The 27,324-nt window shown below is 38.4% G+C and overlaps 1 protein-coding gene across 3 annotated transcripts in view; it reads right to left on the reverse strand.

The window, feature by feature from the left end:
* Positions 1 to 1,793: 1,793 nt before the first annotated feature.
* Positions 1,794 to 27,324, reverse strand: part of ANKRD12 (ankyrin repeat domain 12) — a 59,063-nt gene continuing 33,532 nt past the window's right edge. For 2 of the 3 annotated variants that reach the window (XM_041399264.1, XM_041399265.1), the window contains 8 exons: positions 26,616 to 26,816; positions 23,259 to 23,401; positions 21,527 to 21,674; positions 14,436 to 19,132; positions 8,253 to 8,351; positions 5,969 to 6,112; positions 3,393 to 3,488; positions 1,794 to 3,065 (listed from right to left, as the gene is read on the reverse strand). In XM_041399264.1, the coding sequence (XP_041255198.1) occupies positions 2,880 to 3,065; positions 3,393 to 3,488; positions 5,969 to 6,112; positions 8,253 to 8,351; positions 14,436 to 19,132; positions 21,527 to 21,674; positions 23,259 to 23,401; positions 26,616 to 26,816 (5,714 nt within the window). In that variant the 3' untranslated portion in view covers positions 1,794 to 2,879. Of the gene's footprint in view, positions 3,066 to 3,392; positions 3,489 to 5,968; positions 6,113 to 8,252; positions 8,352 to 14,435; positions 19,133 to 21,526; positions 21,675 to 23,258; positions 23,402 to 24,017; positions 25,196 to 26,615; positions 26,817 to 27,324 lie in introns of those variants that run through there. The other variant, XM_041399266.1, reaches the window with a different exon arrangement.

Here is a 27,324-nt window from a genome sequence, read left to right on the forward strand (position 1 = left end):
GGCGCGGGGGTCTCGCCGAGCGGGGGCTGCGGGGAGCAGAGGGAGCCCGGGGCAGCGCTCCCGTGCCGGAGGGAGGCGGGACAAAAGGAACCGGTGGGCAGCGCCGCTGGAAGCGCCAGCGGGAAACGCGATGAACTTCCCCGATGGTTGAGAAGGTGCAGGTGCCCGGGGGAAGGCAGGGGCCGCCTGCATCGGGAAGGGACCCTGGGCTTCCGGACAACCTCTCCCAGGACCTCTAAAACAAGGCTGGACGGAGGCTTTATCATCCCACGTGCCAAGCTCCAAGGGACCAAGGTAACAAGTTTGGTCCCTAGAAGAAAAACACAAGAGGATCCTGGCTGGGTACACAGAAACTCAGAGTAATTCTCGGGCTTCCCAGGAGGCAGCGAGACCCCGGCGAGGGAAACAGGACAATTGCGCCAACGCCTTACTACCGTATTCCATGTCATGCCTTCTTCCCAGCTCCCACCACTCTGTGGAGGTAAATCCACAGGCCGGTGTCCTTAAACAACACATGAGATGTCATGCCACAGAGTAAAGTCGGGAAAAAACAAAACAAAACAAAACAAAAAAACCCCAATCGGAACAAACCTTGGATTCACATCAGAGAAGCCAAGAGATCATTATCTATGGGACTGAAACAACTTGGAGCAATAAAACTTACTAAGAAGTTGCAATTGTAAAAACTCTGTTGCACACACTGGGAAATCGTTTCTCCTTATAAAGAAGAGCCAGGCTAATGCTAAGAAACATCTGTCTTCACATCTCCTTACAAGATACTGCCAAAATATTTTTCTTGTCTCCTGCACACTATGTATTTTTGTCACACACTTCTTTTCTAACACAGCCAAGACTTCTACAACCCAGTTTATTTTCTGTTCTTTTTGCTAGCCTCTTAATTACTTTTATCTCGTATTTCTGCCACTTCCAGTCATCTACTACTTTTTACTACTCTAGCAAGTATCCGATAGAAGTAACTTGTACCCACTTACTAGTTAACACCTTGCAGCTTTATCCATTTTTCCTCATCTTTTCAAGCACATAAAACAGATTTCTGTAGCATTTTGAGATTTTACAGCTGTGTTCAGAAGAGTATTTAACTTTGAGAAGAAATTTGCTTTTTCCTCAATAGTTTCAATTTTGAATGAGGTCAGGAAGATATTCCTGTAATAAAAGCAGGAACAACTTCTCCTTCCACACGTATTAAAACAAATTAAAAGTGAAAAAAGAAAACTTACAGGGCAGGAACTACATATTAATTTGCTTTACTGTGCTTGAGTTACTATCTATTCTAAACTGGCACTAGCAGTGATGTGCAGATGGAAGGAGTCTGCTGCCCACAGAGTCTCTTGTTCACTGCCCGTTTGCCCTCTGCCCCAGGAAATGCCCCCTGGACATTCACACAAGCACAAGGAATATAAATTCTCTGTGGTAGCTCACCCAGTCATTAAAAATCAGTTCAAAAACAAGGAGTTTAAATCTCTTACTCTGAGTAACCAGCTGTCCTGCCCAAGCCTCATTTCCTTCAGAAATAATTTCACAGACATCAGATCTCAAACATTCTTGAATAATTTACGGCCTGGAGGGTAACAAATCTTTTTCATGAATATCTGTAACCTCCTACTAATAAATAATTAACTGTCTGCTCATTAACAGTACTAAGAATAAAAAAGCATTAAATTTCACAACATGGAGAATTTTTTTTTTAACTTTTCCACTGAGTCTCCTTATATATTGCAGGAATGCTAAGGTTTGATATATCAAGGGTTCCAATACTAAGAAATTCCAACTAATAACATGACCAATAAAATTTATTAAGTATTATATTTACAACTATTTACATATCCCTTCCATAGATTAATATTAAAATAGACAATATACAATTTAAGAATTTTAATTCAAAGGCATTTTGTTGGAAAAAATAGGCTCTATTACGAGACCACCATATAAGAGCAAAAGGGTTTTTTTGTTTTACACAAAAATATTTTCAGTATAGGAAGTTATAGGTATGGCATTACAACAGCAGACTAATATGAAGTATGATTCTGTAAATATTACAACAGTTTAGGTATCAGTTATTGAAGAGAAGGAGTTCAGAGTCCTGTGGAGCATGCAATACAGTTCAATCCTCTTACAGTTATGTGATGGAACAAGCAGCTAAATGGAACACATGCCATACAAAAAGGAACTGCCAACCAGGAACACACTACACTTAATAGAAACGACAACTTTGGTCCAATAAAACATTAGACAAAAACAGTTTTACAGTTAAAATATCTATTTTATACAGGTTTGAACATTAATTACAAGACTATTTACATTTGCACAATATGTATAAAATAAATTATTTATAAATGAAGACAATATTACATCTTTTTTCAAAAAGAAATCTGTACAGTAATTTACAAAACATAATAAGATTGATTCTTTTCCTCCAAGTCTTACACTTTCTTCCACAGGTTTTCTCATCATTTTTCTGTGGGAGTTCAACTGTTACTGAAGTATCATAATACAAAGCTTTATAGCAGATTTTAAGTATCATTTGCTTTTTGGTGGATGTTTTAGTTATCAACAGCTTCCAGCGCTGTAAACTCACCAGGTTTTGTCATATTTTTCGGCAATAAGCCCTAAAGCTACAGGCAATTTTAAAACACAGATAACAGCAGTTACTGGGAGTCTGAATTTAAAATCAGCTTCCATCTTCTGTGTTTGAACAAGTGTCTGTGCCACACTTCTCTGCAGGAACACCCGAATTATGGAGAAAGGTCGTATTCCACAGAATTAAGTGCTCTGTCTCAAAAGAAAAAATGCCTTTGTGCATCACTGCACCTCAGTCTCTAGCTGTCCACGGGGAGGGGCGAGCCAGACGGTGCTGGCTGTCATATGGGTGTCAATTCAAAGTCGTCATTCACATCAACAAGAGGAACATAAAACTCCTGAATTTCATAAATGCTGATAGACTTGTACGTAGCAGGATCGAGCTCTTGCAGTTTCAGCTGCCACTCCAGTCTCTGCACCGCGTTCAGCGCTGCTGCTTCGTGCTGCTGCCTCATCAAAAGGCACGTCTGGTTTAAAATCGAGAAAGAAGTTATTGAAGTATTTGAAAAAAAATACTATTGCAACAGGTTTGAACACAGGAAATATCTCTAAGAGCCTCTCTGGTGATAGTAAATAATTCCCCCAGTATGTATTTAGAAATTTTCAGAATATTCCATTACACTACACGAACAAAAGTTAGGTTTTTTCTATACTGATATACCTTCCTTTGTGTTGCCTCCACAGAAGCCCATGATTCTGCACACAAATCTGCTCTTTATTCATCTCATCTTCATGCTGACATTAATTTTGTTTTTTTATTATTTTTTTTAAAGTGGAAAAACCAAGAAGTGTACCTTTAATTTGTCAAATTTATCATCAACGTCCTGCAGCCATGACATGAACTGTCTTGCATTAAATCGATCCCTCACCGATGTTTTGCTGTCATCAGTCTGCAAAAAACAAAAATTTATTCAAACTTGATGATTCAATCTGAAACATTAAAACACAAAACCTACTCTGTGGGATATAAAACAGTAAACAATCCCACAAACACACTGCTTTCATGGAAAAACAGATTCAAAGCACAAAGGTATATGAAAGTATAAATGTTGACCAACACTTCCACTGTGAGCCAGCTGCTCACTAAAAATGGGTATTTTCAGATTTCCTCAAGTTATTTACTCTGCTCTGGTTTTGAAATTTAGAAGGGGAGGCTTAAGGATTTACACCTTAAAGTCTTAACTAATAAAAGATCCTTCCACAAAATTACTGTCTCTCTTTTTTCCTCTTTAAAATTCAGTAACAAATGAAATCAATATCCCTCAGGGAAAAGCAAAAACATTAATAAAGGAAAAATTAAGCAGCCTCATTTAACTGACTACACAAGCATTGAAAGCCATTAAAAAATATTTCTGCCATCAGAATCCCCAAAAGGAGATTAAAACATTGAGCAGACCTATATTACGTCCTGCTTAATGAAATAGTTTTTTTTTTTTTTTAAATTCCAACTTTTTCAAAAGGATTTGGAATGTCACATCTGCCCACTGTGAGAAACTAGATATACTCTATGCATAGTCCTAAAGCCAGACTATGCCAATCTAACATTTAAATGATAACCACTAAATACAAGAAGCTGCTGTTCCTCTTTCAGAGAAAAAAGACACTGCAGGAATTTGTACACTGTAGCAGAAGGAGAGCCCAAACAAAAAGAAGCCCAACCAAATGTGCAAAGATTGACCTTTCTAGAGAACAAAATTAGTATTTGCTAATGAGGTAATAATAGGAAAATGGCAGATGCACTACTAGACAATGTTTTCTTATGCATCTACATTCTTCCCATTAAGCAAATTTTAATCAAACCATCAAGCTGGTAGTATAAAACATTGATTTCAATGACATAAAAAATTTATTTCATAATTTGCTAAACATTATATGCAATGTAATTTCCTAAGAAAAATTGCCACAGACTGAAACACAAAGCTGTTGAAGTAGTGAGGGGGAAGGAGAGGCATTTTATTACTGCTCTTATTATATAGATGGTCAAAAAAATGGCAATACTTGGGGGGCACACACAACACCTCAACTTCTCCCCCAGCAAAGATTCCTTTTGTTTCACAACATTCAAATACGGAATCAGTTTACTTAAAACGAATTGCAAAATGTTAACTAAAAAATGCAGTTTTGTGCACAACTCATGTACTCTTCATCTCTAAAAAGGTCAAGGCCTATGAACTGGAGCAGAAATAAAGAAAAGGATATTCCAAATTTTGGAAGAGAAAAATTTTTGCCCCATCAGTTAGAAGTACTAAGGAAATGATGCTTTAAAAATTTATCTGCATGAAGCTTAAAATGAGACAACAATACAGTCTCCAAAAACTGCTATCTCCTGCTGAATCACCTCGCTGGGCATAGGTCTAGTTCTTCAAAAACTGGGGAAAAAAGTAGTAACTGACTGAAGAAACACTGGAAGCTGCAATAATTCTATAAAGGGCTGCAGAATGAATGTAAAATCTCCCACATGTTGGAAATGTGTTTCATTTTAAAATGCCCAACATCCAATGCATCAACACTTTTATTACACCCAAAACATCAACATTTCCTCCTTGCATTATGTGCTTCTCACAGCCACTAACAGGTGTCAAATGCTGGTGCTGTGATTGTTAGTTGGAAAAACTGTCTACAAAATACCAACACCATGAGATTATTTTCTCTTAGAGATACAGCTGCAGCCAACTTTTGAGTGACAGTCCACAATACAGAGATTGTGAAGCACATTTCTTATTTTATATGTTTTAATCAGGACTAAATACTCACATTGAACATGTAAATAACAGGGCACAAGAAAGTCATATGGAGCCTGAAGTAATTTTGAAAAAAGTTATTTTATCTGGTACCATTTAACATTTCACTGTTGGTCATCTGTTTTTTATGTACAGTTCTAGTGACTGCCTTGTACAGAGAAAGAAAGTATAATGTGGATATGTCCACAAAGTATCTCCAGATTTCATAAACCAATTTCATCTCTTCACACACTACTGCATTCCAATTATCTGGATTACTGATAGATGTCATCTTCTACGCTGATAATTTCTTTGCTCTTGTTTAAGCTGTATTCGTAAGCTTCAAAAACATGTTCTGTTTATGACTGAAATGTGTTTTTTATAACAAAATCAGCAGAGGAATTTTCTTATTTTATCCATCTCATAATTCCTGGAGGTGAAAGCAAACCAGACATGGTACAAACCAGAAAAACCACATATCCTCCTATTACCCAAATGAGGCCCAATATAAGTAACAATTTAGAGCAGGCATAATCTTAATTCCAGGCAAATCAATGACAATTTTGCTATGGGAGCATAATTCTCTCCGAATGCTTGAGCCAGGCTAGCAAGACCCTTTTGGCCTGAAGCTGTGGAGAACAGATCTTTACCTGAGCATCCAGAGGCACGTTGTACACCTCAGCATCCAGCAGCACAGTGCAGGCACTGAAGGGCAGAGTTTGATTAGCCAAGGTCCTGGCTGCTCGGTAGTGAACACGTAAAACCTCTTGCTCATTAGACACAATAAGCTTTTCCTAATTAAGACAACAACATACAGATACACATTTAGCAAGTTAAACATTCATAAAAATGTCCACTAATTTAAACATTTCAGGGCTTACACTTTTGAACACTGTGAGAAATGAGCTGCTGAAGGTAGGAGAGGCTCTTCTTCTAATCAAATACGAAATTTCAATTTGATGATGCAAAGAGTGTCCCATGGATGTCAGAACTGAAAGCACCTTCTCCTTAGCCCCAGCCTCCACTGATGGCTGAATGTTTCCACTTACTGAGCCAAGTCCTGGTTAATGAGGGTGGTGAAAGATTAAAGGTAGGAGGAGCATAGGGTTGGGATACAGATTTGTGAATGTTAACTGTATGAAGCCTTTTACTCCAGGCACAGTGGCCAAGCAAACTGAAGCTGAAATACATTATTTGTAGGATAATTCTTTTAAAAACATCATGCAGTAACTCCCTAGATTCACATCTGCATAAATATTCTTTCCTAAACTGAGACAAGAAAAATACAACTCACTTGACAAAATTTGACTTACAATTGTATAAAGTGGATTTCATTTGAAGAACAGCCTATATGAACAAAATAACTAGAAATATGCACAATTTTTTAAGGCACTTAAATTAAGAAGAATGTTTGTATGTGTTTACTGCTCTACAATAAAATGACTCTAATTTTTATCAAAATAAAAGAAGGCACATTATAATATTATAGTGTATTTCCTGTATTTCAGACAAAAGGACCACCTTTCCTTTGGTTAGAATCATAGAGTCTGTGCTGGAATGGACCTTAAAGATTATCTATCTACAAACCCCAGCTGTGGGCAAGAACATCCTCCACTAGACCAGTTTGCTCAGGGCTCCACACAGCCTTGGCATTGAACACTGCCAGGGATGTGGCATCCACAGCTCTGAGCAAGCTGTTCCAGTGCCTCGCCACCTCACAATACAGAATTCCTTCTTAGTATCTAATATAAATTTCTCTTCTTTTGGTTTACAACTGTACCTCCCCTTGTCTTATCACTATTTGCCTGTGTTAAAAGTCACTCTCCCTCTTTTTTATAAGCCCCTTTTAAATACTGAACAACCCCAATGAAGTCTCCCTGGAGCATTCTCTTCTCCAGGCTGAACAGCTCCAGCTTTCTCAGTCTGTTCTCCAAAGGAGAGGTGCTCCAGCCCTCTCATCAGTTTCCTGGCCCTGCTCTGGACTCACTCCAACAGGTCCATGTCCTCCTTCTTCTGGGGACCCCAGGGCTGGATGCAGCACTTGGGGGTGGAGTGGTCTCACCAGAGCAGAGTAGGGGGACAGAATCTCCTCCTTTGCCCTGCTGGCCACAATATTTTTAGTTGCAACTGATTTCTTTTCACTCAGAACTTGAACCATGTTTACAATTTCTTTGCTTATTTTATACTCTTCACTGAAATACTAAATTCAAGTAAAACCCCTCCCTCAGCTGGGTTTGTTAAGTCACATTGAAATTGCCAATTGAAAAAAGTATCACACTGGATTTGGCAGCTCCTTATATAACTATGTGGAAATCCTTATGGTACATCCATGTCAGAAAGGGGCCCTGCCTGTGCCCACAAGCTATCTGGCTCACAACACTGGCATCTAAAGCTAGGTTACCAAGGAAAAAGGGCAACCTACAACTAAAGAACATTCCTAAACCAGGAATAATTTCTCTATTTCTGTGTTCAAAATCAGTGATGCTTACAGGTGTAGCTCTTATATAATTTTACGCAGTTTCTGAGCAGAATATTGCCAAACGTGTTTCAGTCTTAGAGCCACACGTGTCTCCTCTCAATACAGAATTCACTATATCTTCCGTTCTTTTAACTCAGTCAATTTGGTTCTGAAGTCTACAATCATTATTAGCTTTCAAAACTACAGTGTGAAGCTTCTGCCTCTAGGATAAATCTGGGACACAACTCAGAGCAATTAACAGGAAAAAGCTGTTATCTTATCAACTTGAGGGTTCTGCAAACAGCTGCTCAAACCATTTCCCCACCCCGCTTCGAAGTTTCTCCAATTCATAAATTTGGATAGAAAGAAGATTACTTCTAAACTCTGTTAAATTAAGAAAAAATGTAGTCTGTTCATTGAAAAGGCAAAAAGTCCTAAAGCTTAAATCCAGGACATCAAAAATAAATTAGTCTCACCCTTTCAATACTGTGCTGTAAACGTAGTTTCATCCTTACAACCTCCTGCTGTTTAAACAGTTCCTTAAGTGGGTCCGACAGTGATGGAGGTGGTGTAATCTGTGGAAAAAGTTTTATAAATAATATAGTGAATGTGTATTTAACATGTTTACCATTGCTTATGCAATCTATCAAAAAAAACCCCAAGAAACGATAAATGAGGCGTTTTTTAAGAAAAATAATTTTACTTTTTACTTTCCGTAAATTATGTGAATTCAATGTGTTTGCAGTGTTTACAATAAAAGGTTTTAAGGATTCCATATAATAAAATTAATAAATCCAAGTGAAAACAGTGTTTCAAGCTGTTTAGAGCTTTTAACCAGTCATTATCAGCATTCCATAGGTGCTTTTTTTAAAAAGGCTATATTGTAGAATATAGTAAGAATACAACTTGCTTCCTGTTTTGAAGATCCTTTAAAGCACTGCTGTTCATTTTGAGAAGATAAAAACTGCCTAGCAAAATGCAAGAAAAAACTAAAAAAAAAGAAAAGTATTGCTACAAAAACCCCAAACCACTTGATATATTCATACAACAGCAACAGCATTTCATACTGCGCAAAAGATAACCAAACAGGCTCCTAATTTTGCAATCACACAGAACACAAGAAAGCACAAAAAGCAGACTAGTGACCCAGACAGCAGCTTGAAGAAGTTTTTCTTCCTGTCAGTTATTCAAATAAGTTTTTAGAAAAACTTATTCCTTAGAAAGAAAATAATTTAAAAAAAACAAATAGACTTGAGTGACATATCAACGCTGTTACTGATTTGCTATACTATAAACATTTTGCATCTTCAGCCAATTATAGTAAACAGCCAGAATTACTGTCTGGTCTGAGCTGTATGAAAAACACTGACAAGGCACCTGGAGCACTCTTGGCAACTGCAGAAATCAGATGCTGTTTGAGAAGCAACTAATAAACATCTTGGGAGTTTTAAGAATCCACCCAAAGTTTATTTTCCCTTATGTCAGCTCTGTCTGACAGTTCAGCATGGGTTTTAACACCTGACAGGTGCAAGAGCACTGATACTGCTCTGGAAAGACCCATTCAAACTACATGAAACACTGCCTACTACCACTGATACCCAAAAACCACAACTCAAGTAAGTACCTGCAGTTACTCTACCCTACCTCATACCTAACACAAGCAGAAAGATAAAGCTCTTTTCAATAAAATATATCTTTCAACTGTTAAGAAGTAATAAACCCATTATGGAATACAGACACACTGTAGGTTAAACCAGATTATTAGTATCAATCTTGCACCTATACATTCCAGTAATGAAGTGATTAATCCACCAGAAATGCTTGAATTAGTATTATATTGGAGAATTATTTCAGGACAATTTTTTTCCCAAGGGGAAGCTAGCCAACGTCTCTGGAATTATAGCACATAATCCAAATAACTGATTGCAGTTCATTCCTTAAATTATTATATTGTACAAAACGACATTCAACTCCTTCACATTTCAAACTACAGAACAAGATACACTCCATTTTTTCTTAGTGAAACAGTTTGGCTCTCAAACCAGTAATGTTTATGGCATATACCATTTTGTGTAAAACATCAATATTAAAAACAAATACACCCCCTATAGTCTAGTTTTTCCCAAAGACTTTGCATTCATGGTAGAATACAATAGTGCTGTCACATCTTTCAATAAAATATGACAAGATGCTTGTAAATACTATCAAGCTTTAATTTTAATAAACCCAAATCATCTCCCAAAATCTCCACTATTTTGCTTACAGAAAAGCACAGATAAGAAACAAGATAGAGTATCTAAATAAGGTTTGGGTTTACACACCTGGGTTTTCCAGAAATAAAAATTTCAGAGCTGGTAAGCATCCACATCACTTGAACAATTTCACAGAATCACACAATGGTCTGGGTAGGAAGGAACCTCAGGGGTCATCGAGTTCCAAGCCCCCTGCCATGTGCAGGGATGCCACCGACTAGACCAGGTTACTCAAGGCCTCATCCAATCTGGCACTGAAGACTTCCAGGGATGAGGCATCCACAGCTTCTCTTGGCAACCTGCTCCAGTGTCTCACCACTCTCACAGTGAAGAATTTTTTCCTACTATCTAATCTAAACCTGCCCTCTCTCAGTTTGAACCCATTCACTCTTGTAATGTTACTACATTTCAAATATTTTAAAATGTTATTCCCTTAAGTTTACAGACCTTTTAACTGTGCAACAGAAATAAAAATCAACACCACAGAAATAACCTGACAAGTAGCCGATCATCTAGACAGCAGAGCTGTGTGGACTTCTATCTAAACGTGGAGAACTCTGTTTCAGCAGATTATGTTCAGCCCTGAACACAGATTATGTTCAGACTTGTGTGACACTGACAGGTCTCCATGACCCCAGAGATCCCTATTGCCACTGGATACGTTCATAAACTCTTCACTCCCGCCCAGCCCAGCACCACCTGCCAAAATGTACAGCTAAATACTAGGTTTGGTTACAGTCATTTATGGAATTCTCTGTTTTTTTCCTCTCTTCTTGGAAACTTGGGAAGAGTGAGCCTCAGATCCTCAGGAGTCTGAACACAGGATTTGGGCAGTTGCTGGAAATACCAGCTTATGAACCAGCACTGGATTCAGACAAAGGAAATTGGTTTCCTTGAGACCAAAAAGTCTGACTTGGAGGCTCTGAGGCAGGAACAGCTAGAGGAGACTCTTGGATCTCCTAGTCAAAGAAACCATTACTAAAGAGAACACAAAAAACTGTGCAGGGAAAATACAAACATGTAAATTGGACTTGCAAGAACAGAGCATGAGCCTGAACACAAAAAAAAGGTCCTCTGTTTTTTGCATAACCAAAACATTTAACTATTTTCTTAAGGGCCCAGGCCCCATACAGAAGAGAGGGAAACAAAGGGGCCCAGAGAATTCTCTGTTCCCAGTCTGAGAATTCACCCAGAAAAGCCAGACAAAACTTGGCCTTGCGCCTCTGCTCCACCTCACTTGGAGCCAGCCATTAGAGCAGGTTTGATTGGTCAGAGCTCACGTTCAAGGCATGCCCTTCCCATCTGCAACACATCAAAATCCATCAGCAACTTTCCTGCAGGCCTTGCATGCATCAAAACAACTACAGCTACAGCATCAACTCTTCACTCTAAACTTCAATCCCCATTTGTGCCTGCTACAAACCTCCACTCTTCTATGTCACCCAAACAACTGGCCTACTCTAATGTTCTATTTCATGCATTTTGTAAACAAGTTTCTGGTAATACCCCTAAAATTAGATCTTACTACTTGAGTTTCTACAGCAATGCCAGGGAGACCAGACAGAATCCCCTTTACTAGAAACACATCTGCTGATAGCCATTGGAGGCTGGCAGTGAATCATCCTGGCACCTCCTCTCAGGAGACAATACAGATAAAGATAATACAGATAAAGACTGAACCCTGCAGAACCTGGAACAACCTGAAAGGCAACAGAGCCAAGTACAATTGAAATTTCTTTGTTAGAAGATTCAGATTTGGTTCCTCCTATTTTGAACTGACCTGATGTCTCCTACCTTATGTTTTGTATTTGTACTGGTGAGAGGGAAGCCATAATTCATACACGAATATCCTCACAGCCTTAGGTGATCCAGGCTTTAAATTACAATACATAAACAAGGCTGTGGAAACAAGGTTTCAGCACACCATCTCCTGGTTCCCACCTATAGCATGTTTGAAGTTCATCAGATAAACTACAGTGCATCATTAAAATTCCAATGCAGAGAACAGTAAACACACTGTTCCATACACCAACCATTCCGAGTTTCAGAGTGTCAGACTAAATACACTGTCTCCACATAGACCTACACAAAGGATATCTGTAACACAGGAATAATTAAAGAGTATCTACTTTCTCTCTATGTAAATTGATGAGGCAAAAATTTGGTTAACAGTGTATCATTAGAGAACTGAAGGAAAAAACGGCAAAACAAACACGACAAAAAGGTAATTTTACAGTTTGTTATTAAATTCTGCATTATAGGTGTAACAACATGTTATTAATATTTCATCACTTCAGAGAGACTACGCCTAGTCTTTATTTTCACTTTGTTGGACAACGTGTACAAGAAACAAACACTCATTTCTGAGAATGAAATGATCCTTGGTTTAGAAATCCTCCTTTTTATGTATTTGTAACAGGAATCATTACAACTGTGATTTTCAATGGTGACAAAATAAAATCATTAGATTGTGTACACAAGCAAATTCTGCCAATAAGTTAAATCTGAAATATTACTAATTGTTTAAATAACTTTTTTTTTCTGAAAGGAAACCTGAGAAGTTTTATCAAGATTGTCCATTTACACAAGTGACAATAATTAAATAAAGCATTTAGTTGCATTTGAGATTTTTCACACAAACAAAACTGAATTGCTTAGAGTATCTTCTTATTTAGAGTAAAACTCATGCTTTTTCTTACACCTTAATTCTAATGAAAATAATCACCAATTTCCTAATTATTTATTTTGGCTTCTCAAAATTTATCTTCCTCCTTTTTGTTTCTAGGAACTTGAAACAAAAAGTTCCACCTGTTCTCTCTACATCTGTAGAATATTACCAGGACCATCAAAGTATGTACAAAACAATTAACTGTTTAAAACATCATTACCATCAGAACATGTACACATAAGGAAGCAAACCAGAAATCTAAATGAGACAAAAATCAGTAACTGTAATCCTTCCATTACATACTTATATTTTTATCAACATTTTTAAAAGAAGCTTTTCTTTTCAACAATTAATTAAAAGCCATTGAGAATAGGAAGTACAAATCCATCTCTGGTATTTTCTGAACCTGTTACCTGAGATTTTGCTCTCTAACACCTAAATTTATTTTCATTAACTGCAGAGTTCCTATTATACACAGCAATAGAGACAGGAAATAACTGTAAGTCAGTGCTTTAATATCAAGTCACAAACTCTGTCCTCCTTATGGTGTCTACACACACGCTGCCATTTATGATTGGGAATTGAATTCTATTGCTCAGATAGTAGGTGAGCCGGGGAAAAATATTCCATGCTTCTCGACTTTCCACTTATCCCAAATTAAGCACTGAAGTGTGATGCCAAAGCAGCAAGCTGTAGCTTGGAAACAGTATGTACCTGACTAGTGGCAGCTTTGAAAAAAAATGAAATCTGTGCCTCTTTATCTGTGATAAAGATGTTACAGAAGCTGCAACAGCTACTGAGAAAGACTTGTAGACTTGGGAAGGCTGACAGCCTGGTACATCATGGTGAAGCTCACCATACACCCTGGTTCACCTACAGACCTTGCAAAAGGGTCATCTTACCCACATCTTTCCTCAGACTGTAACTGGCCTAGTCATTCCCAAAAATGAGAACAACAGCTTGTGCAGAGAATTAAGACTAGCTGCATAATGAAGCAAACATTTTAAAATTTACACATTAAACCTCTGTCCATTGCTTCATCAAAAAAATCCTCAACTCTACTGGAAAAAGCTAAAGCTTTTTACTCTCATGTAAAGGTGAGTTATCTTAGATGAGCTGACATAACTTGTCCATTCAAAAATTGAGAGCTTAGACCTAAATAAGTATCTCTGAATTACAGATATTCTTCAGTAAAAAGAAAAAAGACCTTGCCATTATTTAATAAAATTATGAACACTTTAGATTGATGGATTACAAAAGCCAGGACACAGCAGATTACATCTGCTGCTTTTGAGATAGCTGGCAGGACCTCTCCTGCTTAAAACATCTGGCAACAGATTTGGTATTTTGAAGCACTGCACGTCCACTCCCCTCCAAATGAAACAGCTTTGACTAATTAGTTTTAACAAAATTATTGACAGCAGAAATTCAGAGAAGCTCTCAATAAATCACTTCTGAAAGAGTAGGCTTTACATACTTTGAAATAGAGTGTTTGTCTGTGTGCCCTTGACAGGTGTCATACATGGTTTGTCTTACAGTGACTGTAAAACCACTGTTTGTATTTCCAGTGAATGGGGCTTTTAAATATGATTCTACTAATCTATATTAATTTGACATATGTCAACTTATTGCTGCCAGCAGAATATTCAAAAGCAAGTTAGGATGAATATAGAAGGTAAAAAAATAAAACCAAAATATGCCTTTCATTGCACTGCATATTGAAATACCATGTTACTTACAGTTGGGATGCATATCTTGCTCAGGGGATTGCCATCCAGCAGGTAGGAGCCATTGAAGGTGACATATTCATCGTAATATTGAGGTGCCTGAGGAATAACACTGCACAGCAATTTACGCTTCTCTTCTATTTTCTTCCTTATGTGCAAGTATTCAAAGTAGGGGTTTGCTCTCTCAGAACTGTATGGCTGAATCTCCTCAAGTTTCAAAGAATCAACAATAGCTGCCAGTGACTGCTGGGTTTTCTCCTTGGCCTGCAGCAAAGAAGGGTTTGCTTGCACAGGCTGAGGCACGCGTGACACCTTCCTTTTACGTGGATGATGTACCTGAGCATCATCATCTTCAGTTAATCTAATTCTTGCTTTCATCGATGCTGATGATTCAGACTCTTTTTCTGATGTTTGTGTACAGCCAAGAGGATTCTGCTTGCCCTGGTTAGCAAGCAAATTTGCTCTGTTCCTTGTAATTCTTTGCGGTACTTCTTGCTGTTCCATCTTCTGATCCTCAGCAACTTCTTCTTCTGCTTTAACTATTTGGCTGTATTTATGCACCTCTTCCTGGGTAATCGGTTGTGAACTATTTTCCAAATTAGATATAGAAGAGTACTGTGGTGGATCATCCACCAACACATTTTCTCTGTCTGCAGGGCAGGGGCTTTTATTAACCAATTCATTTGTAATTCCCTTTGACATTCCTGAACTTAGTTCACAGAGATCAGCATTGGCTTTACTATCAACAACATGCACAGAGACCAATTTTTCTTGTTGGTCTTTTTCATTTCTAATATCTGAAGTATCTGTTGTGTTACCATCCACTTCACTCAGGGTATTCTTACAAGCAACTTTACTGAAAGAGTATGAATTCACGTTTAACTGTGAACTGCTATCACTTTCAGGAGTATCCTTCTCTAATGGTACCATTGGTAAATCATTCACCTTTTCATAGCTCTGTGAACCATCTTTTGCAGAGCTCTCAGAATATACAACCATGGGTGCATCAGTTTTCCTAATGTTTGAAGGGAAGAAAGCATTTTCCAGCTCTCTGGTATTAGTAGCATCTGTTTCTAAAGCAGAAGTTGCAGTCAGAACTAGATTTTGCTGCTGTACTAATGGTGAATCTTGACTGATAATGCCTGGTAAAGAAACATGTTTTGACACAAGTGGAACTGGCTGGATAGGTAAAGAACAAGGCGACTGTGAAGGCAAAAATGATGCAGACTCTTGAGAACTGGAAGTTCCCTTAATTTCAGGGTGCTGAGGCAAAAATTCAGATACTTGTTGCTCTTTTAACATCCTGCTGTCAGAATTATGCACTGTTACAATGCTTTTAGCATCTTGCTCTGGTACACCACAACCTGAGCTGTTAAAGTCATTGTTTAATGAATTAAGTCTGTCAAAAGGCACATCCCACAGTTTGGTTTGCTGAGTCACACCACTTTGACTACCTGGTTCTAAATGCACGTTAGAGTATTCCGAAGGGCTCATCTGAGCAATATCCTTAATGGTACTTGTCCCCGTTGTTGCCTGCTTGCTGCTAACAGTTCTGTTTGGAGATGATGTGAAGTTTGACTGCAGAACAGCCACGCTGCTTTGACAATCTCTTTCAAGTGCACTGCACAGTAGCTCTGGTTTAGGAGAAGTGCTATTGTAAGTCTGAACTGATGGCAGAGCATTCTGGTTGTTTTCTTCTGATGTTCGAGGCTGTTTGCTGCGTTCAGAAACTGCAGCAGGCATGCTGCATCTTCGAACCTCTATAACAGGCCTACACTCATTTAAAACCAACTTAACATCTTCAGCAGATGTTGATCTAACATACATTTGTGGGAGTCTGTTCGTGAAAGGTGGCTTAATGCGATCTGGCAACTCAGCAAGACCATCGGCCTCCTTTTCCACAAGGGCTGGTGATTTGGCACTTGCTAAAAATGGTGACTGTGAAAAAGACATCTGGGAATCAGAACCTTCTGGCATGAAGTCTGAATCATATTCACTTACAGGCCTTGGAGTAGTTACTGTGGTATGGCAAGAATCCTCAGAGCTCGCAACAGAAACCATGGACACTGACCTGGAGCTCAGCCCCATCTTTTCACTTTCTGATTTGGGGGATCTATTTAAATTCTCTAAAACCAATGAAGCCTTTGCAACATTGACACTTCTTGTATCTAGTGACTGTGATCTATTACTTGTAGCATCTTTCTGCTGTTTTTCCTTCATACAAACATCTGGCAACTCAGAACTTTTTGAACGAATCAGTTCTTTGCCTTTTACTTCAGATAGTGAGTGTTTGGGTTTTTCCTTCATTTTGTTATGTTCTGAACAAGTGCGGTTTCTCAAACGTTCCTTCTCTTTCTGTTTTATTTTTTCTTTATGCTTTCTATGCCACTGCTCTATTTCCAGATCTTTAAGGCTAAGCATTCTTTCAAAACTAGTTTGCATTAAATCATCATTGACTAATCTTTTTTCTTTAGGCCGAGCATCTTTCGATGCAGGAGCTGGTTTAGGCTTAAGTTTCTCATGTTCAAGTTTTAGTTTCAGCAAACTACTTTGATGCAGTTTATCTTTGTGCTTGTCCCTCTCTTTGTATCTGTCTATATCTTTATCTTTTTTATCTTTCTCTCTACCATCTGGAGTTTTCAACAAATCATCTTTTGGTTTTTCTTTCAAAGATGACAGTTTGTCATGAACTGTTTTATTACTTTCAGTAATAGTGCATCTCCTTTCCTCTTGCGTATGTTTTGAGCTTGCTGATGAGGAGGTCTCCTTGTCTTTGGATTTGTCTTTTTTTTCAAATTCCTTTTCTTTAGTTCTATTTTTCTCTGATTTAGTATATTCAGATTCTTTTTCAGACTGTTTGACTTTTCTTTCAGTACAGTGTTTTTCTTTGCTTTCAGCCCAATGTCTGTCTTTATCAGCCTTTTCTTTATCATGCTTCTTATCAGTTTTTTCCTTATTTCTTTCCTTGTCATCACCTTTTTTAAGAGCACCCACGCTTTTTACTTTGTCATTTTCCTTATGGCACCTTTCTGCTTGCTGAAAACCAGACTTCTCCTTTACTTTCTCTGCATTTTCATTTACTTCTGCTTTATCTTTCTCTGTTTTGTATTCATGCTTTAACTTTTTCTCTTTTTCTCCATGTTTTCTTTCTATCTTTTCAAAATCTTTTTCTTTGATTGAGAATCTCTTTTCTGTCTTCTCTTTATTTTCCTTTAAATTCTTTTCCTGCTTTTCAGTATCTGTTTCTCTTTCTACTATATGCACACTGGCTGCCTCATCTTTAACACCAAAACAGAACAATTCAATTTCCTTATCTGCAAGCATAACTTCTTTTTCTTCTTTTAGATCTTTTATTTTTTCATCCTTGAGAAACTTCTCATTTTCCTTTTTGTTCTTCTCTTTTTCCCTATCATCTTTAATACTTCTCTCTTTCTGGAACTGTCTCTCCTTAACTAACTTATCTTCTTTTGCCACAGTTTTTTCTAGCTTTGATTTTCTGTCTGAAGAAAGAGATTCATGTTCCGTATTTATCAATGCATCATCATTTTCATCACTTTTGAAAAAGTTCTCTTTCCAAAATTCTCTGTCAAACTCAATACTTCTTTGAAGCTCTTTAACATTTTCTTTATGTTTGTGTTTCTCTCTCTCCCCATCCTGTTCCTTTTTGTGCTTTTCCTTTTCTCTTTCTTTGTGCTTTAATTTATGCTTTTTAAGTGTTTTACCTTCCTTGTCAATTTTTCTCAAAGTATATTCTGAATTCTCAAATGTTGAGCTATTATCTTCCTCTTTAATTTTAGGACTAGATTTTTCACCTAATTCCAAGTGAAAATCCTTTTGATGATGCTTGCTTTTTTCTTTGTGCTTGCAAGATTTGCCACTAGAACTTTCTACAAGATAATCAGCATCAGTGTTGTGATCATACCGAACTAATTCGGACTGCAGCGTTATTTCAGAACCTCCTGGTGATAAGCAAGTTTTGGTGTTTTCTTGCTTCAATGCCATTGACTGCTTTTCACTTAACCCACAGGGATGCTTTGGAGATTTTCCAGCAGTGATATGAAACAGATGTAAAGAAGAATCTTCTTTTGAGGTGAAAGACTTCCTAAAGGTTTCTTCCTCTCTAGCTTTATCTAAAGAATCTAACCCAGAAGTAGCTATATTTGTTACTCTAGCATTTTCTTTTTCTTGCTTTACTTCTTGATTCTCTTTATTTTTGCTTTGATTTTTTACTTTCCTTTTAACTTTACCCTTTTGCTTGTGCTCGTTTGTAACCATATATTCTTTCTTCACTCTGACATCAGAATTTGCTGTCTCTGAAACAGAGCAAGGAGAGACCATTTTCTTGTCCTGAAGTATTTCTTCATCTGAACTTTCAGAACTTGAATATAGAACTCTAGAGGGTTTCTGCTTTTTGTTTTTGAATGATTTTGAAAAGACAACTTTTTCTTGTTTCACAAATAAGCTGGTCTTTTCAACTTCAGTCTCATCTTCTTTCCTTGGGTCTTTTTTAAGAATATGTTTGTCATCAACCATTTTTTTCATTTCATCTTCATCGTCATCTTTGAACTCATACTCATCTAGAGCAGATGGAAGTGGTGCCTTATTAGGGACCGTTTGTTTGCTGTTGTTGGCTACAGAGTCCTTTTCTGCTTCTGAATCAACATTCCCATCTACACTGGAAGGATTTACAGATGGAGCTTCTTCAGAATCTAGAGTAAGGAAAGTGAAAACTAATTGAATACTGATTGGACACTTGTCACACTTCAGGACAAAAGAGTTCAGTTTAGCAGTCACCTCTACAAATGAAAAAAATAATAAAACCTATCTTAAATGCAAAGCAAAACTTCTCACTAGAATTAAGCTTTTTAAGAGGAAACAAAAGGTCATGAAATCAAAGTTCTCCCTTCCCTTTACAGCTCTCACTTAGGCATGTAAAAATACTAATCAACATTTATATCTAATAAAAGTAATGCAGTTTAAATTTTGAAAACCTCACCTATTGTGCATAATTCCTGTATAACCTGACTCTTTCTAAAGGACAATACCCTGCACAGACAGTTGAGGAATCAGTTGCTAAACAGTAACAAGTTTCTATTACACAAATGTAAAAATATTTGTCTTAAGATCAACGCTTACACTAAGCTGAAGCTGATTCTGTGAAGTGATGCCACAACTGTCCATTAGAACAGAAGGACCACACACTGTATTTCAGGTTATTCTAATGCCAAAAAAGTGAACACTACATCAGAACATAGGGCAGTATGACTTTTTTTCCTTGAAGTATACTGAAAGTTTGACTAGGAAACATTCCTAGGGGGTTGCGTTTTATGTATTTGTCTGGGAAAGAGAAACCAACTGTTACAGTCATGTGACATGATGCTCTTCATGTGTTTTTCACAGATCACAGAATGGTTGAGGTTGGAAGAGACCTCTGGAGATCATCTCGTTCAGCCCACCCTGCTCATGCAGGGACACCCAGAGCCAGCTGTCCAGGAACATGCCCAGAAAGCTTTTGAATTATCTCCAAGGACAGAGACTCCACACCCTCCCTGGACAACCTGTGCCACTGCTTGGCCATCCTCACAGTGAAAAAAAAAAAGTTTCCTGCTGTTCGGAGGGAACTTCCTGTGTTTCACTCTGTGCTCACTGCTTCTGGTCCTGTCACTGTGCACAAGTGACAAGAGCCCAGCTCTGTCCTCTTTGCAACCTCTCCTCAGGTATTTTTATGCATCAACAAGATTCCCCTGAGTCTTTGCTTTTCCAGCCTCTTTGTCATGTTCCTGGCCCTTCCCTAGACTACTTCCATGGTGTCAAGGTCTCTCCTCTACAGGAGAGCCCAGAACTGGACCCAGCACTCCAGCTGTGGCCTCACCAGTGCTGAGCAGAGGGGGAGGATCACCTCCCTCAGCCTGCTGGCAACATTCCTCCTGATGCAGCCTGGGACACCACTGGCCTTCTTTGCAGCAAGGGCACATTGCTGGCTCATGGTCAAGCTGGTGTTGTTCAGCACGAGCCAGGGCCTTTTCTGCAAAGCTGCTTTCCCAGCTGGTCAGAAGCCAGCCTGCACTGCTGCTTGGATGTTTGTTTCTCCCCAGCTGCAGGACTTTGCACTTCCCCTTGCTGAAAACACATGAGATTCCCGCAAGCCCATTTCTCCTACACAGTAAGATTCCTCTGGATGGCAGCACAACTCTCTGATGCACCACCCACTCCTGCTCAGAACTTCCAGTTCTGTGTCATTAGGAAACTTCCTGATGGAATACTTTACCCCAACCATTAATGAAGGTGTTAAACAGGAGTGGACACAGTATTGATCCAAGGTACAGAGGCAGGTACTGACCTCCAAATAAACTTTGTGCCACTAATCACCACCATTCTGGCCTAGATTCTGGCCAGTTTTCAGATGGACCTCAATTCTTTTACCTAAAAGATTCTGAATCATTGAATATTCTGTGAAAGCCAAATAAAAAGTTCCTGTCTGGCACTCAAGCAAGTTACTCATGGTCAAGATTCTTTTGCTTAAGAGGAGGCAACAGTTCTTTCTGTGCTCCAAGAGGTATTACCTACTCCTCAATCTGCAGAAACATAGGAGGGACCAAGAATTACTGCCTCCACTTCAGCAACTTCACCCACAGAAACCAGTGGCCCCCCACTGGCAGGAACTTTTCTACCACTGAGTAACTAAGTTACACCCATGTGAAACACTGACTCCTGATTAATCTACTAAAGAGGGGAAGTAAGTGACTTTGGGGATGTTTTTCATCATGAAACAAACCATCTCAGAAACATGCTGTATTACAACAAATATGGTATTTTCTTTTCTTTCTCTGGTAAAATCACCATTCTGATATAGAGTTGATTTGCAAAGTGGGAATGGCTTACTAAAGACAGAAAAAAAGAAAAAAAAAATCAGAACATGCATTTCAGATAACGCAGCTGAAAAATTTAACAAGCTACCTCTGAAAATAAAAGTGGAAGGCAACCTTAGCAATATCAATTGTTGCCTGCAGCAAGCCTTAATAGCTAACACTATGCAAAAAATTAAGGCCGCTTAACCTTAGGTGAAATGATGCATTAAGTACGCAATAAAATGCTAATTTTACCTGAGCAACTGTTCTCATCATCAGAGATGGGCACCTCTCTTTTCAACAGCATTTCCAATTCTTCAGTTTCAGCAACATCAACAGGTCTTTCCCCGTGCTTATTAGCTTGAAATGGATTTCCACCATGTCGAAGCAACAGCTTCACAATCTGCAGTATTAAAAAAATTAAATTTGAGGTTATCCACAACATGTTATCTGACCAGCATAAAAATCTCCCATTGCACACAAAATGTGAGCAACATGACATGTGATCCTATCTATGATACTGAGACTGGAAAGCAAGACTTCAGCAATGAAAATGAAAAGTCTAGGTAGTACATACATAGTCTGCTCTGTAAAGGAGCTGAAGGGGAAGACTAGAGACAGCTGCCCTCTGTTACACAGACACAGCATTATTATAAAAGAAAGAAACAGGGGCCTTTTGTTCCTGCTGTTCTAGCATTTCTTCACACAATTTATCTGGTTCCCCATCTACTAGGCTCTTTACACCCCTCTGCACTTGATTCATCCTCTTGCTCCAAATTTTATTCCACTTAAATAAGGCAACAGATAGGCTTTTACAAGTCACAGTACTATTGGTTTCCCCGGCAGTTCCAAAAAGCCCTGAGAGAGATCCAAGTATCTTACTGGAGGAACAAAGCACCCCCACCTGCAACTGCATGCAATACATCAAAATCATCAACTTCTCCATCATCAAAGGCAACAATTTGTTAATATTACAGTAAATCTAAGGCCACTGCATTAGCACAGTGTCCAGTATCAATTACTTTTTTCACCCCCTATGTGTAAAAAGAATGCAGAAATTCAGCAGACAGTGATACCTTAACAGGAAGCTTCAGAATTATTCTGGTACATATTGTCAGTGAGATGGCCACAGGTACCTGTACTGATACCAGACAAGCAAGAGCTCTCACTCTCCAAGACTCTACTACAGCTCTATGAAAGCGTAATCTAAAGACCCAAGATCTTTGTTTACATACCTAAAAAAGCAGTTACTAAACAGCTAATAAAAAAATTCCCATCAGATTATCATACGTAATTTCTCTATCTTTTGGAGAAAAGCCTTTCAAACTGAACATCTACTTTGCAAGGTGTACTTAATTTAAGGATGTATTCTGTCTTTTGCTTTATACAACAGATTGCATACACAGTAATGAAATAAAAGAGATATAAAGCAAAAGCAGAGTCATTTCTGCATCTTACTTGAAGAAATCAAGAACAAATTTGAAAGTTAATGTAAAGCACCTAGAGAGCTCCATTTGTCTTCTCCACTAAGTGCTGATTGGTAAATTCAAAAAAATATTAAGTATATACATCAATTCTCTATTTCAATGCCATTAAAATATTTAAAACCAAAAATAGCATATATACCTTTAAGTATTTATAAACATGTATGTATAATATACATGAATCCACAGTATACTTTTAGGAGAATTTTTTTCTTTGAGAATTCTATACAGTAAAAGTTTCTCAAAAAAAGTCACTTAAGTGCTTATTTGCTGAGAAAGTAAAGATGAAACTTTTAAATATTTAACAGATACTGGTAGGAAATATCTGGCAATAGAAGTCAGATGAAACAAATACAATCAGAACAACTTTAAGATGCCCCCTAAACAGCAGAAGCTGAACTACAAGACCATATGACTGCAATGAGGACAGTTAGGATTTGTACTGAAGCGTCAGCATTTCAAACCACACACTAATCCCCCTCCCACTCTCCCAGAACACTCACGTTTCTATGTCCACTGCTAGCAGAATCATGGAGTGGGGTATCATCATCCAGGCCCTGTGTGTTCACATCTGCTCCCGCTGCTATCAGTACTTTAGCAACATCGTAGTAACCAACATTACAAGCTTCATGCAGTGGTGTCCAACCTAGAGTGAAGAGTGGTAGGCTTAAGACAAAGATCAAAGATTCGGTTTTTCATTCCTGTGCTACAGATCTCTATTGCCTCTGAACATTTCAAAACACTCTGACAGTACTTGTTAGAACAGCAATGTCATCCATCTGATAAACAACATACGCTTTATCAACTTTAATCCTCACATCAAATTCCAAGTTTTTCTGAGATTAAGCTGAATTCTGGAATCACACATCAAATAATAGAAGACAAAATCTGGTACAAAATCCCCAGGCTAAACATGTCAGAGATTCTTTGGCTAGTAAATATTTGAAATCTGGTAGGTGTATATATAAATAATATTCTAATATATGGAAACCATTTGAAAACCACACTACTGGAAATGGTAAGGGTGGCAAATTGGCATAACCAGTGCTCCTTTAGAGTTACTGAACATGTACTACTAGGAATCATTAACAACATTAGCAGCTAGATAACAAGCCATTAATAAATAATGGCAGAGAACTTATTCTGGTATTTCCCAGAACATTAGTCATTTTGTGCAATTTTGATTTCCTCAAGTTCAGTGCTCATTTTCTGTAGCAGAATGTCAATTGAAGATGACAACCCACACATACTATATTCCTTACCTCAACTTCCTCTCCCCAGCTTGATTACTTCCACTTCATAGCTGACCCGAACTGTTGTTGATGCCTTCTCAAAGCCCAGTTCTGGGGAGGCATTCAACTTTTGTTTCCAACATAACCAATAAAAGAGTTTAATCACATGAGCTTATCAGTAGCAGTCTTGTACATCCATGAAGTGGAGGTACAAGAAACCCCTAACTTATCTAATCCCTCAGTAATGGGATTTCTCACCTTCAGCCTTCACTCAACTTCTAAGCTGCCACTCATTTAAATTTTAAAAGCAGCTAAAAAAATGAAAGAAAAAAAGAAAAAGGGAAAAAAAGAAAAAAGGTTCTAAGTTATTCTAAAGCAAAACACTTCTTTCTGCTCTTCATACACTAAATTTCCTCTTCAATCATCACTTGGGTTACTCACTTCCAGCACTGTCTGGCTACCACCTCCATCTTTCCATTTTCTTGCCATTTGCCCTTTTCACACTCACCCAACGTGAAACACTCTTCTACTCTCAGCCCTCTGATCCCTGTCTTTTATCCTCTGTATTAATTATCTTCATAATTTATTTTTCTCCATGTTGTACTGCTTTGCTTTTCCATCCTTTCACAATGTCCAGTCTGCCAACTCTAGTGCTGGCTTGCTGTCAGTATCTGTTTCCTTTACTCTTGTTCTCACACAGCAGTATCATTCTGGCAGATATCCCATGAGCAGGGTTACTTCCTCCATTACTAATTCATTTTCTTCTCCTTTAGTTCTGCCAAATTCTTAGCTATAAAACCTCTAATTCTCTAAACTACACTGCATCCTAAATTCCTACTTTTCTCCACTCATGACTCACTGCTTCAATCCTCCCCCTCTTCTTGATTTCTCCCTCTACACAGTATTTTGAAGTTCAGCCATCTCTGCTTCTCACTTCAGATCACCAATAAAAAAATATCTCACTTGATCCCAAACAACTCCTCCAGATTCTGAATGAAATCTCCAACAACTTGAATCCAACTGATTCTCTGAACCAGTTCTCAGCCATTGTGCTTTTCCTTTTGTTCTTTTCCTTTAAAATAAAATATCTGCCCTAGGTCAGATTGGGGTGAAGCTGTGAAGTTAACTTCCTTCAGAGCAACTCATACAGTAATGTGCATTGTATTTGGGGCTGCACAGCATACTGGTGTTTTGGCTACTGCTGAACAGGGCTTGTGAAGTGTCATGGTTTTCTCTTTCTCTCCTCCTGCACCCGAGTTTGGGAGGGAACATAGCCAGGACAGTTACCCAGATGTGTATTCCATACCATAGGATGTCATGCTATAAAAGCTCACTGAAAGGAGAGGGAAGGAGGGTAGTTTGTACACAATGGCATTTGTCTTTCTTTCCAAGCATCTGTTACACCTGCTGAGGCCCTGCTTCCTGGGAAGGGACTGAATATTTGCCTGACGATGGGAAGTAGTGAAGGAATTCCTCTTCCTCCTTTGCTTGCACAGGCAGCTTTTACTGTTCTTATTAAATGGTCTTTAACATGGCCTACAAGAGCTTTTTTTCTATCTTATTTTCTCCCCACATCTTGTTGAGCAAGGGAAATGAGAGAGTAGCTGGGCGGGTGTCTGGCAGCCTGCCAAGGTCAACCCACTACGTCTCTTCTTCAAGTGTTTCTATTATTCTCCCAGTGATTTCTATGGGCCTGTCTTCCCCTGAACCTCCCCCTCCTTTTCTGAAATTGCTCTTGTTAACAAGTTCTTCTTATCTCCCCTCTCAACTTCTTTGAAGATCTCATAGTGCTCTACTTCTGCTTGTCACCTTCTCTTCCTCTACATGCTACTCCTGGGCAGCTTCATGTTCAAATACAAATTCAGCTACCTTCTTCAAATCAAGAAATTAGCAATCTATTCCTTACCTAAAGTCAAGATTTCAGTTCATCTCATTAATATCTTCTCTCGAAGTCAAGTTTGAGCTAACAACTAATTGTACTATATAGTTCTTAGCTTCTCCCACGGGGGCCTGCTGCCTCAACTCCTCTCAACCATTCCCACTGAGAACATAATCCAGACCCATAAACCTCAAAATATTGTGTATGTTACAACTTAACAAAGCTCACCAACTATTATGTAAATCACAGCAAATACTGACATATCAAAGCAGTCATTAATCCAGCAGGACTAGATGACCATGGCAACCATACCACTCTCCTCTGCCTTGCTGCATATCAGCTCTCCCAGTAAAGACAGTGCACATCACAGCACACTACCTCCACCATCACTGAAATTTGCATCTCCTCCCATAGCCCACAGTCTCACTATTTACCTCTGCCCAGCACAACCCTATGAAGTTCAGCAAGAACACAGAATCTGTGTGCACAGATTTCTGTCAATATCTGCTGCGCCAAGGCCCTGGACACAAGTGAAACCTCTCGGTATTAAAACACTGTTCTAATCACACACTGTGTACCACAGTGTCACAGTACTACCACTGCCACTGGAAATGAAAAACGCAACTTTGGCAATTTCCATGAAGTTATACTTTTTCATTTGCATACAACATGAACTGAAAGGAAACCTCTGTTAACAACTTCAGTGTTACTTTTAATGTATACAGTTAGGAGTACTCATATGAACTTACCTGCAAAATCTTTTACGTTTACATTTGCACCTAATCTGATTAGCTCCTTGACCTGTTTAACATCCCCTCGAATTGCTGCCATATGTAGAGGAGTTTCCCCTCGTTCATTTCTCTTGTTAACTTTGTCTTTTTGTCTTGAAGAAGAGGTTGGAGTTTTCTTTTGCGTTGGTGTTGTTTGTAAGGAATGATTTAAGGTGGAATCTACAAAATAAGTTTTTAAATGGTCACTGTTAAGTTAATTAAATTGAGATGAAATAAAGATTGTCAACACTTGCCTTCAAAGATGATAATGACCAATGAATAATTATATTTAAATGAAAGACATTTCACCCTTCACAGGTGTCAGCACAATGCTGATTTCCAACATGAAAAAGGGCATTTTGCAAAACCTTGCTATTTTAAGCAGGTTTCTAGGAAGGAAGAAGTCTACCCAAACTACAAGGTTCACATATTCAGGTATAAATTCTCCTGAATCAAGACAAGGTGAGATCACACAGATAAGTATCTATCCTGCTTCCCCTCCTCCAGCAAAATTCCACTATATTTTTATGTAGTGGGATGCCATTTTAAAGAATTACAGTCTGTGTATTGTACTACATACAAATCATCAGCTGTACCAACACAGCTGGACAGCTGGATAGTTTCCTTAAGTTCCACAGCTGGGTGGACTGGATAGTTCCTTAAGGAAACCCAGACATTAGTTTTTAAA

This window comes from Onychostruthus taczanowskii, unplaced genomic scaffold, assembly GCF_017590055.1.
Source record: "Onychostruthus taczanowskii isolate IOZ18803 unplaced genomic scaffold, ASM1759005v1 scaffold16, whole genome shotgun sequence".
NCBI classification, from domain to species: Eukaryota; Metazoa; Chordata; class Aves; order Passeriformes; family Passeridae; genus Onychostruthus; species Onychostruthus taczanowskii.